The following is a 12,568-nucleotide window of genomic DNA, read 5'->3' as shown; positions in this document are numbered from 1 at the left end:
TCCTTTTATATTCAATTTGTGAGTGACATTCTGGTCGTGAAATCATTGGCTTAACCTCAGGGACACACATTGTGATCGGTTTGCAGTCATTTCAATGTTTGTCTGGATTTAAAAGCTTTTTTCAAGATCTATCTATTCATCTATTCTGCTCAACTCCTTTTTACTGTACAAACACGGTTCAATGCCAAAATGCATTCTAACTTCAAAACCATCAGAGCTACAGTAATGCTTAATAAAGTTGATGTTAGGATGTTTTAAAAGATTAAAAGGAATACATTTCTGAAATATTAGTCATGTCTTGAGGTGAGTTGAATTTGTTTTCCGTGACTACACTTGTGTACTTGTGTCTGAAAGCACCTTTTCCCATGGACATGAATACAAATTCCATTAAATCATTCACTGCCATTGACGGTCGTAGACGTCAAAAATTCATTTGAACTATTTTTATTAGTTTAACATTTTTTCCCCACTTTTGTTAACAAGAGTTTGAAAACCTAATTTTTTTTATTGTATTAGAACAGATATAAAAATTGGGATTAATCGTGAGTTAACTAGTAAAGTCATGCGATTAATTACGATTCCAAATTTTAATCGCCTGAAAAAAATAATTATAATTCAATAATCTTTTTTTTTTAAGAAAAGATTATTAAAAATGAGGGGCATCAGGCGATTAAAATGTGTAATCGTAATCAATCGCATAACTTCACTAGTTAACTCATGATTAATCACAAATTTGACATCTGTTCTAAATGTACAAAATAAAATGTTTTCTAGGTTTTCATACTCTTGTTAACAAAAATAGAAAAAATGTTTAATATAAATAGTTTTAATGAATTTTTGACGTCTATAGCCGTCAATGGCAGCGAATGAGTTAATAAGCCCAGCTTCAAAATGATTGGCTGCTGCATGCAATCCTGCCAATCACATTGACTGCAGCAGGATGATCCCTGCCTAGAATTCAAGTACGATTCATAATAACATCTTAAATCCTCTCCCAACTGTCATACGCCCAGACACTGACACTGTACTATGTAGTGCATCACATACGGCATACTTTAATTTCCAAGTAGCAGCTGCACTAACTACAACTGGAAGCATTTTGCAATACATTTCTAATTATGCATCATGAAAAATGGACACGATATTATCCATGTGACATCAATTATGATTCCATTCTTGACTAAGTTTGCCTATATCCTCTACTCACTATGCTGTATTTCAACTGTATGCAGCGGGGTCAAGTGCTTAAATGAACTGCGGGGCAGCACACATTATTAGGCTAATATTGTCCATGATCATGTTGAATACAAATAAATAAATAAATAAATGGTAAAGAGGGGGAAAAAGCACATCATAATTGCTTATCTTCTTCAGGAGACAGCATCATTATTAGATGATCACTAGTGTTTTGCTTGGCTGCACGTTGCATAATGAACTGGTTGCTGATCTTGTCGATGGAGGGGCTTGTTATTACCAGCCGAACAGGCGACCATAGAGCCCTAAACACTTATCTGTGTGTTTGTAGTAAGCAAACAATGAATACGTTGCTCCCTGAAGTATGCTATAAATTAATCTATAAACTGATAAGAGATGGAATTAGTAGAGCAGCTCTCAAGAGTCACTTTAAAGTGCAGTTAAGTAAAAAAAAGTATGTGGCCAAAGATATTGGGCTGTAGTTGATAGCTCAACCCTTACCATTGCAATGTTGCTATCAGAGCTACAAAGGACTTTCACGTACCCCCCCAACTCTTTCAAAATAAGCCCCAGCGCTGCCAAAGTGGATAAGCTGCTCATTGAAGAACCACGTGAATTTGAGATCCAGCGAGGGGTCGTGATACACCTGGCACGGCAGCACAATGCTCTCCCCCACCGTCACGTCCAGATGACCAGCCGGGCTTGTGATCACAGTTGGCTCTGGAGACATGGAGCACTGGTTCAGAAAAATTCTAAACAAACTTTTTTTTCTCCCCTCAGTCATGATTAAAACACTTTTTTGGGATGACTTTGTGAGTATGGATGTAAATTGTCCTCTATCAGATGGTTGTGGTTCTTCTTTATCGCCAGATTGAAAGAAAAAAAAAGTCATCTTTTTTTCTTTCTTTTTTTTTTTAATCCTGTCCCAGTTATTCAGACAACTCGGAATAAATTATATTTGGTCTTTCAGTGAGCAAATATTATACATCTTGCGTGAGTTGCATAAATTAAGGCACATTCCTATATGTCACTATAGTGCTGCAGTGGCAAAGAAGAAAAATAAACTCGGCCTGCATTGCAATTTCAGTCTGTGTCAACACTTTCTTTGTCTTTTTGTGTTTTGCATTTCACATTTGGTATTTTCTCCATCAGCATGATCTTTATTCTGTCTTCTCGTTTAACTGCACCGAGGAGATAAAAGAGCAAAGGGTGAGAGTCCGGTGAGCAGTGAATTATACATGCGTGTCATAAGTGTCTAATAGACAGAGGAGCCAATGCAGCATGTCAGGGGGAGTAAAGGTTTATATTCAGCACTGTCAAAACAAGGCAAGTTGTTTATCTGGTAGCGGCTAAGGAGAAGTGGCTGGTCGTGGCAGTGCATTCTAGGTGAAACCGGGCAAAGTTTCAACACTAGATGCAAAACGAGAGAAACTTTCTGCCGCTGATAGCAGAGCTGTCACGCTCGTTTCTTGCTATGACTGCGGGGGAAAATCACAAATTGGCTTCCTCAATCACAACATACAGTATTCCTCGGCACACGATAATCCTCATTCGGTACAGTTCTGTTTTTATAGCTCTGAAGCGACTTCTCTACTACCTCGATTTTAATATTTGCATCAGAATTAGCATAGAAATTGCTGCAAATTTTGTGGTTCTGCCTCAGTATGCTCATTCCGATCAAGTAGAGCTTCAATGCTATCTCTGCAGTTTAATTTCTCATTTGGGAGGAACACAAAGCATGACATGAGCTCCAGACGGAAGAATCATTTACACTCTGGAAAGCAAGCTACAAAAACAATTAGATATAACTATATAACTTTAACTTGTACAACAACTGAAGTTATTTGTCATAATGATCCGTTAACTAATTTAAACACAACTGTCCAAAACCAGCCGCCACTATCTCTTTCTACAGCAGAGGCCTACCACCCAGTTCATAAAGCAGGTAATATAGCATTAAATCGTTATTTAAAAAAACAACAACAACAGAGTAAAGAGGTGATTCCGGTCAGTGTGCAGGTAGTTCTTTTTCAGGAATAGACAAACACATTTAAATACGTTTAAGTGAGGCTGATGGATGATGTTCATTATGAAACTTAAGTGTAAGTAACTTGACAAAACCTCACCTAACCAGTTCTTAGCCCCGGTTTTAATGAAGGACAGACATTTGCAAATTTACAAGCTAATAATATGATTTAATAAGTAAACACATATAAAGATGATCTATTTGTTAACCCGATGTCTACATGTAAGGAGAGGAACTGGCCTGCGGGTGCAGGAATGAATAGTTAGGGCTTCTGTGCAAAGGTATTTGCAATTCAAAATAGATGTGAAGAGGAATCACCAAAGGGCACTCTAATAGAGCACTGTTGTCAACTCGGCTCTTTAAAATGACCCTGAGATCTTATTGCACAACAGAGGTTTGCTATTTAGAAGGTTGAAAAAAGGTCATTGTCCAGAGAAGTAAATCAAACTTTAAAGCAAATGAATGCAATCAGCCTTTGGCTTCTTGCAACATTTGCCTATCAACTAATTGGAAGTGTGTATAAATTTATACACTGGCACATTGGCTGAAGTGTGCAATTGAAAGCACAATACCGGCTGATTGTCAAGGAGGTCTTGCACACATGACCAGCTGCTTTGATTTGTGTAACCGTTTCACGGTTTAATCATCATCTTCTATGAAATTTAAAAATAAGGATTTTTTTTCTTTTATTATACTTTTGAATTGGATCAGTTGAGATCTGTGGCCCAAATGATTACATTTACTGTAATTATTGTATTCCTGCATTAGCATACCATAGCAATACTGACTAGTGTAGTCCTACCATTTGGTCACACCGTTTTAGTATTTTTAGATTTAAGTATTACCTACTTCCTTATTAATGTATAAAGTGAAGGAAGATTAAACCAATCCAATCCATTAATCCCATTTCTATAGTAATTGTTGTCTGCATTAGGGTCAGGAGAGCTGGAGCTATTTCAGCTGTCTTTGGAAAAGAGGCAGGGGACACCCAAAATTGGTTGTCAGTCACTTGCAGGACAAAGATTAATCAAACAAAAGAGAAGTTCTTACCTTTAACCAAAAGGCTGCCAGTGTTGCTCGCTACGCCAAACTGGTTTCTGGCTACGCATGTGTACAGGCCAGCATCCATTTTAGAGACGTTGGATATACGAAGGCTTCCATTATCCAACACGGTGATTCTGTAGGAAATAATGCACACATAGGCACATACCCATACAGTTTATACAAAGTTTATAAGGCGTATCTCATTTAGCCCTTTGACAGCATCAGTGTTGGTTTAAGGAAATTAGCTCATTTGCTCCCCAAAACATATAAATACGTTCTATTTAAAATGTTTAAGTGTCCCAAAGACGTATTTATATGTTTTTATATTTTTTATGCTAGAGCATACAGAAGGCTTTGATGCAGCCTCTCAACTGCAAAGAGAAATGGTAGTTATTACACAAATGAACAGCAGGTGGCAGCAGAGCATAGGAAATGAACCAGGGGCCATGTTGAAAAAAAACCTCAATTACTCAGAATTCGAAATAGATTTGTGAATAATGATGAAACTTAGCTATATTCTAATGCTAATTGCTGCAAAATGGAAACATAGAAATATACAATTTTTCCTGATGAAAGAAGAGACTTTAATCTTCCTTGTTTCATGTTTTTATAGCAATAGAACACAATATTCTGTGGGCCTTGCAAAATCAGTCAAAATCCAGTAAAACAGCCAAGAGTGAAGGGGATTGTTTTAGTAAAAATGGCTGGGAGTGAATGAGTTAAACTGAAATTTAGCCGTGCTTAAGCTAACGTGCATGGTCATGCTGCTGAAATGAACAAGCCCACTATCCTGAAGCGTTTTAAATTGAGCCTGGAGTTTATCTCAGCAATTTTTAATTGGCTCCCTGCGCTGCAGTGTGACATAAGCAGAACCTCAGCACTAAGTGTTACAGTTGGATTTTGCTGCTCTGACTTGATAAGATAACTGTGCACTTTATGGAAAGATCTACTCACACCACGTAACTGTACTTAAATTGCTACTATGTAAATGTTTACCCCTAAGTCATATACTGTTATACACAACTTGATGCCAAATGTGCGCACTCATATATGCAGTATGATCATCATAAATTAAACGTGTTCCAGTCCAACAGTTTCACTGTATACTTGTATTATAAATCTCACTCTACCGTTAAGCATAAAAATAAATTGTCAAAACGTATTGTGTAATATCGTGAATAAAAAATTCTCCCAGTAAAATTCACTCAATTACTGTTTATTGTGTTGACATTGCATTTATGAATATTAACGACCTAAAGCTGAGAAAAACACAGAAAGACAAAAGATAAAGATCGCCTTCACCAGTTACTGAAATTGATTCAATTATTCCTCATAAATGTCAGTGAAATCTCAGGTGGAACAAAGTCGACCTGCTTGGCTGCGTGACAATAAAAGAAGGTTGAGCCTCGACAACAGATTGTCCCAGCAAGCGCCAACAACAAAGATTCTCATTTCAACTGCCGGCGTCATCAGTCAAGCCTGGCAGATTTTATCTGACGCAGAGAGTGTGCTTGTGCCGCTTTACCTGTCAACGAGTTGCTCTAGTGAAATATAACCAGATATGACGGATGAAGAGTCAGCGAAGTAGCACTCGTGCAGTGTCGTGCAGATGTTTCCAATTCAGAGTTGAAGAACAGTTGGATGTCACAGAAACTCTTAAATAGTTCTAAGGTGCTTCAGTTTATCTCTGGTTAATGACAGCAAATGTGTAAATCACAATAACTATTCTAATGCGCTGCTTTCTTGCTTATTTTGAATGCAAGCATGTGAATGTACAGACTTGCATGGATGGGAATGTATAACAATTCCTTGGCACATATATGACATTTTCCTCAAGGATTCAAAACTGGTTGACTGGATTGGTATTTTAGTGATACAATACAAGGGAGAGTCAGTCCTGGCCAGCTAAACCACATGTACATTTATATATAGTGTTATTATTACTTACAGTTGTACTCATAAGTTTACATACGCCTACAGGTATGACAGTGGATGAAAGATGGCATAGTTAATCGATTTACATACGATTTACTATGATATTCTAGCAATCTGTTTATTAACATACAGGTATGTAAACTTATGAGCACAAGTGTAAGATGAGAAAAAAATATTAATGGCCATAAAATCCAAAATATTATTTGACATTTGAAGTGGGCATGAGTAGAGATATGCATGTGATTTTAATTTTTGACGATTCATTGCATTTTTGTGTCACTGACATTTAGCTTTTGTACATGCTCTTAAGTTTACATATACAGTATAGCAAAACTGCATTTTGTGTATGTTTATTTACATGTTCCAAAATCCCAAATTGTTACTAGTGTGTTAATGCATATGTCTTTCAGTTGCACAGTAAATGTAAAATGAAAATGCATACAGTACAAATACAGTATAACATGATGACCTTCTGAATAGGTACTGTTTTGATGTTCCAAATATATCCAACCAATGTTCTGCACATACACACGCAAAAATATCTCTGGCAGATGCAGTGGGCAAATGACTGGAAATCCAGTGTATCATTGTGGGTTACAATCCCTGCCTCCAATAACCAAGCTTGTAGTGGCAACAGCTTTTGGTGTCAACTTGGCCTTGAATTCAGTAACTGCAACTGAAAAATGTGTTTATTTTCTCTCTAAATTGGTTATAAAAGACTTGAGTAGAATTTGTTTGCTTAGCTCCAAACTACTCAAAGGAGGGTAAACAAAGGCAAATTGGTAGAAAATGAATGGTTTGAATAGTTTTATTGAGATCATGGCAAAATCATTTTGCTAAAATATGTGAAAAACAAGCGATCCACTGCAGCGAAAGCAAAAACTAAGGGAATGATCATGTAACACTCTATCTGATAATAATAATAATCTACAGAGAATAAAAAAAACAAAACAACTATGGATGGTCCCTGATGTCTGATCTCCAAAGAGCAGTGAAAGATCCTCGACAGGCATTAATATCATAACCTTGTTAAAGATGAACTGCCTCAGGCAAATAATCACATCTCTGAATTATCTATTTAATTATTTATTTTTGGGGAGTGGTTTTATCTTTGTCATTACAAGGAAGCTGAAACCATTAATTCCTCTGAGCACACCGACTTGAGCATAAATATAATCATTGGGTTCCTTAGTGACTAAGTTATCAGGGAGCTAAACAATACTTGAGTGCCACTGGCATGTTTGATGGCAGCAGACAAAGTTGGCTTTTAATCTACAAGTCATTTCTTCAGTAAAGAGAGGTCGTGCCAATTTAATCAAATTCTATCCCATCAATTTTTGATACTGCCTCTCAGCCCTGATTGTACAGCAATTTCCTGAACACATTTGGATCCTTTGAAATTAATTACCCGGCTCAAGCTGCCATTTTATGCTCAAAACTGCACATGACACATTAATGGGGTTAAGCCAATATTTCAAACACAACTCGCTTCAAAAAAGAAGACGCTGAACACGCCTCTTTAATAGATACCTCGAAGGCGGCCTGAAGCCCTCCGAACTGAGCTAAAATGACCACTGTTGCTTTACAGGCAAGGGAAATTAAAATACATTATCCACTTGAACAGAGCCCATTCCCTGTGGGACAGCGAGTTTAATCTCGCAGGTGAAGCGAGTGGTTCTTTTGTAATGGACAGTAACAAAGAGTTATGGATATGAGATGTCACACTTGTATGTCAGGTTTTCTCTTCAGCGAGTTTGAAAGGGATTATCCAAGATTAAGATGTGAAGCGCATTATCTATCAAGCTTTCACTTTGTTCTTCTTCCTGTCAACTATTGCACTAGAGCAATTAACAGGAGTGGGGGAATTTGTGAGGCACATAAAAGATTGAGTAGTGTGATACAGTAAATAGGCACTTTTCGTCCTTATTGGTGAGTGTTAAAGTGAGCTACGGGGGTGTAATCTAAAAGCTAAGTCTTTCTCTCTATGGTGCAACAAAAAACTATCAGGCTGTAAATAAAAAAACTTAATTTGAACCGCTTAAGAAAGATGGCATAGTTAAACAATTTACTACTAGGACAGTTTGGTTTATTTCTTTCCCTGCAATACTAGTGATGGGAAAATGAAGCTTCATGAAGCACTTGTCATATTTTTTAACGCCGGTAGATGCCACTCTTGGTTGAAAGATGCAGTGGAAATGTAATCAATTTCCTTTGCACTAGCTTTTATATTTAAACCAAGAGCACCATCTAGGGGAGTCAAAAAATATCACAAGTGCTTCATGAAGCTTAATTTTCCCATCACTATGCAATACCATGATGGGCATGTTAGAACCTGATGCTGTGTTTTATCCAATGAATTGCATGATATATAACCAAATCCATTGTAAATAAATACAAAGTATGGTGATGCAAATTATAACATAAAATTCCTATTGGGAATATTGTTATAAAAATAGCGGCAGTGATCAGCGGTGTAACTAAACTAAGTAGCCACTTTACATTAACCCCACAAGCTTTCCGCATACAATATCTATAAATGCCAAGACTTCTTGTAATTGTAATATGCATGCCGTAAGAGTAGAGGAATCGCTGCTTCAAGATTTTATTTACACATCAGATTCTGCTTTATTCTTAGCTAGTTTGTACCTCTCTGCTCCACATCCTTAAAAACATTATCCCTGGAAGATTAGAAGGAATTATGGGTATTTTAGTTCAGCCAGTGGGATGGATTACTGCTGTGCTACTGCTGTAATAGCGTTGGTAGCAGCCTCATTTCTGTGCAGTGGAAACTAAATTCTAACGAGCAAGGAAGCAGGGAATAGGCTTGCAAGAGATGCTGCAATAATGTCAAAGTCCACATTTGGTATGCAACTCAGCCACTACAAACTCAAATGGGAAATCTCGCCATTTGGGTGCTGTTGCACATAGCCTTATGGCTGCATTTTCCTTTTAATGTTTAAGAGGATGATAAAGCTGCAAGATGGGTCGATCATTTCACAGCACAACAAATAGGCTCGTTGCTGATGCTGCCGCTCGGCCTCAAATAAAACATCTTACAGCTGTAACCGCATCTTTTGGGCTGGCATCGCTATTTACTATCAGATCAGCCTTTCGGTTTTCTCAACAAACTGTCTAGCTGGGGGAGTTGAGATATGACTACAACTGCATGCACACTGGGGTGAGTGAGGATGGATATCTGAGTAAAGAAAAGCTGCTGAGCCAGCCGAGCAATTAATCCCGTAAGGAATGACAAAATGGGAATGAGTGTATGTTGCAGCAGGTGTTCTTTGCCTCCTGCTGGTACATTCCTGCACAGGCACCAATATTTCACAAACACGGAAATACATCACTGACTGATTTGCAAATTTTTTGAAAAATTTGGTTTCGGTTTCGACCTGCATTTGACACCATTCCTGGAAGAACAATAGGATAGGACAAGATCACTAAGCATCCTTACAGTAGGTCCCTTGAAGGCACAAAAACACGCACACACACACATATATATATATATATATATATATATATATATATATATATATATATATATATATATATATTAGTGGTGTAGCGAAACATATTGGCTGAAAATGGCAAAAATATGCATTTTCAGCATTCGGCCGAAATAAAATTCAAGCCGAAAGACTATGGCCAAAAGAGGATGTTGTGGTATCAACTGTTTTAAACAAGTGAAGACTTACCACTATCTCCGGGTAAATACAGATCTGCACATGACACCATGTGTGACTTTGCAGTCCGTTCCCATAGCCGATTGACTGGTACGAAGAAATGTCTTTATTTTTAAACGTTGGTGAATATGTGAATGTGCCGATTTTAAGTGCGTGCACCGTGTCCCGCTCCAAATAGCCTACAAATGCGTCATCCGCACTGCACTACACGCATCCGTGCTCGCTGGTGCGAAGTACTGTATATTGACTATTAAGTGCAATTTCACAGCCAGAAAATGCTCAGTTGCTCACCCCGCGTTGGGTGTTTAATGTACCATTCACCAACATGTCTCTGATATCTGTGGTGTGGACGCATTTCAATTTATATTGTGCTTTGTTAAAATGCCCGTGCTAAATAGGCTTAAATATTTCATAATAATATTATGATTTTAATTAATTACAATAAATGCAATGATAATTTTTAAAAAAATTGCATTTTTTTCCCTCTGCGTTTCAGTTTTCAGTCAAGCATTTCTGAAAAAAGTCATTTTGGTGCATCCCTAATATATATATATATATATATATATATATATATATATATATATATATATATATATATATATATATATTAGGGATATATATATATATATATATATATATATATATATATATATATATATATATATATTTATTCAAGATTATAATTAAAATAATGCATCCGATGAATTTAATTCTGGAATGATTCTGAGGGTTCGATTCATGCTGTTGTCATATCTATGAATGAAATACGATGACATCCACCACACAAAATCTGACTGTCAGCTCGCACCAAAATCACATTAACCACCTGCGCTACAACTTAGACCTGCTTTTAGCTGATCTAAAGATTAGTCTACTTTGAACCACCAAATTGTCTTGTGCGTCGGGGACGAGTAAAAAAAAAAAATAGCCTTGACCCGCCGGAACACCCAGCATTGTGCAGCAGTCTGCCAAATTCACAAACACGCGAAAGGAGGCTTGCACCCTTGCACCTACAGGAAAATCAAGATGCAGAAGTTTTTACGCCCCAGCACCACAAAATAGAGTCCTTTATCTTCCTGTCTTTCCCTGCTCAATTAGGTATTGCATTGATCTGCACAACCTGATTTCTAATAAAACAAGGTGTCCAACTGGCTCCCTCAGTGCCACATCCACTACCCCAGAAGAAGGTATGTTATTCCGCTGCTTGTCATTGATCGGCCCTTTTGGGGATTGTTTCTGTTTCGTATATGTCTAACTAGTTGCCTTTGCCTGCGTCATCCTCTGCCTCGTGTTCGAATAACCCTGCAGAACTTACATGCCTAATGAGCTGTTGGATCTAAGAACAGTCAATGACCTTTTGTAAACACTTTAGAGGCCAGCCCCTAGTGCAGGCCTTAGAACAATCAAGTTAAAGAGAAAATGTGGAATGTAAAAGGGAAAAGGGTAACGTGCAGAATTTGATAAGATATTCAAATTGTATTGTGTTTGCTGTAGTTAAGTGCTTTGCGCTTTGGTAACATGAATATAAAGTAGACAAAAACAAAATAACAAGCAAATGAAATTTGCTCTGTCAAGGAGAGCAGTCGATTGTTGCTCAACACACATTCACAAGGAAACCCAGTACCTGTGGTTTTCTCTTAAGGCTTCTTTTCCCCTCCTCCATGAAATCACACCCCAAGGAGACATCCTGGGCTTGCATTCAATCAGGACATCACCACTCTGTCGGGCCAGAGTTTGGGCCTTCAACAAATTATGGGAGAAGTCTGGGGCAATGGCTAGAAGAGAGTCAAAACAAAGGAGTGGTAGTACAATGAAATATAAGAGTAAGAAAGAGCAGAAAGATTTTAGAGAAAAATTTAATTGAAATTTTTCGGGCAGATATTGAGATTTCGATTCAATTCACAATTTCTTTTGAATGGGTTATTTACATGTGAAAGGTGAATATTTTCTTTTGAAATTGTCAAAATATATTATTAATATCTGCTTCTTTTAATTAATATTTTGCATTTTCATGCAAATATGTCAAATTTTTGTTTATTTAATGAAATCAATCTAATAAATAAAGTCCATTAGCAAAGCTAAAGTGCAAAAAAAAGAAAAATGTTGATACCTATTATTGTGAAGATCTCAAAAATCAGTACATTGTGCTACAAAACAAATGCAAATAACATCACTGACTTATTAAATATTTAATATAATTTTGACCTTATAAGCTCCTCATCATGGCTGAAGTCAGCTGTAAATAATTTTTGGACTCTTATTTTATCTCTAGATATGAATCCATCCATTTATTATCTGAACTGCTTATCCTAACGAGGGTCGTGACTCGTGGGCGTGCTGGAGCCTATCCCAGCTGTCTTCGGGCAGTTGGCGGAGTGCTGAACTGCTTGCCAGCCAATGGCAGATACTAATTAATTGTGATGCTAATTTGCTGTTCATAGGTAGGTGCTCGCCACCCTAACACATCTCTAGCTAGATTTCTGTGAAAAGTGTACTGCCCACTTAATCCGTTATTCTGTTCTTTCGTGACTGCATTTCACTCATTTCACATTTGTCTCATGTTCTCTTAGCTTGCGTGATGTGTTACATGCTACTATTTCGTTCGCCTTTAGTGAAAATGCTACTTGTTACAAATGTAGCTTATTCGCCGTAAGGTTGTATGTTCGAACCTCACCCCTAGTGA

General features: G+C 37.3%; 1 protein-coding gene across 3 annotated transcripts in view; it reads right to left on the bottom strand.

Annotated features, from left to right (window-relative positions):
- cntn3a.1 (contactin 3a, tandem duplicate 1) overlaps nucleotides 1–12,568 on the bottom strand; it is an 89,598-nt gene that overhangs the window by 12,862 nt on the left and 64,168 nt on the right. For all 3 annotated transcript variants that reach the window (XM_086068402.1, XM_086068401.1, XM_086068403.1), the window contains 3 exons: nucleotides 11,510–11,660; nucleotides 4,271–4,398; nucleotides 1,739–1,914 (listed from right to left, as the gene is read on the bottom strand). In XM_086068402.1, coding sequence (XP_085924528.1) covers nucleotides 1,739–1,914; nucleotides 4,271–4,398; nucleotides 11,510–11,660 — 455 coding nt within the window. The remainder of the gene's footprint in view (nucleotides 1–1,738; nucleotides 1,915–4,270; nucleotides 4,399–11,509; nucleotides 11,661–12,568) is intronic.

The sequence above is a fragment of the Leptonotus elevatus genome, chromosome 2 (assembly GCF_054856555.1).
Source record: "Leptonotus elevatus isolate MCC_2025b chromosome 2, RoL_Lele_1.0, whole genome shotgun sequence".
NCBI classification, from domain to species: Eukaryota; Metazoa; Chordata; class Actinopteri; order Syngnathiformes; family Syngnathidae; genus Leptonotus; species Leptonotus elevatus.
This window is presented reverse-complemented; position numbering and strand designations above follow the sequence as displayed.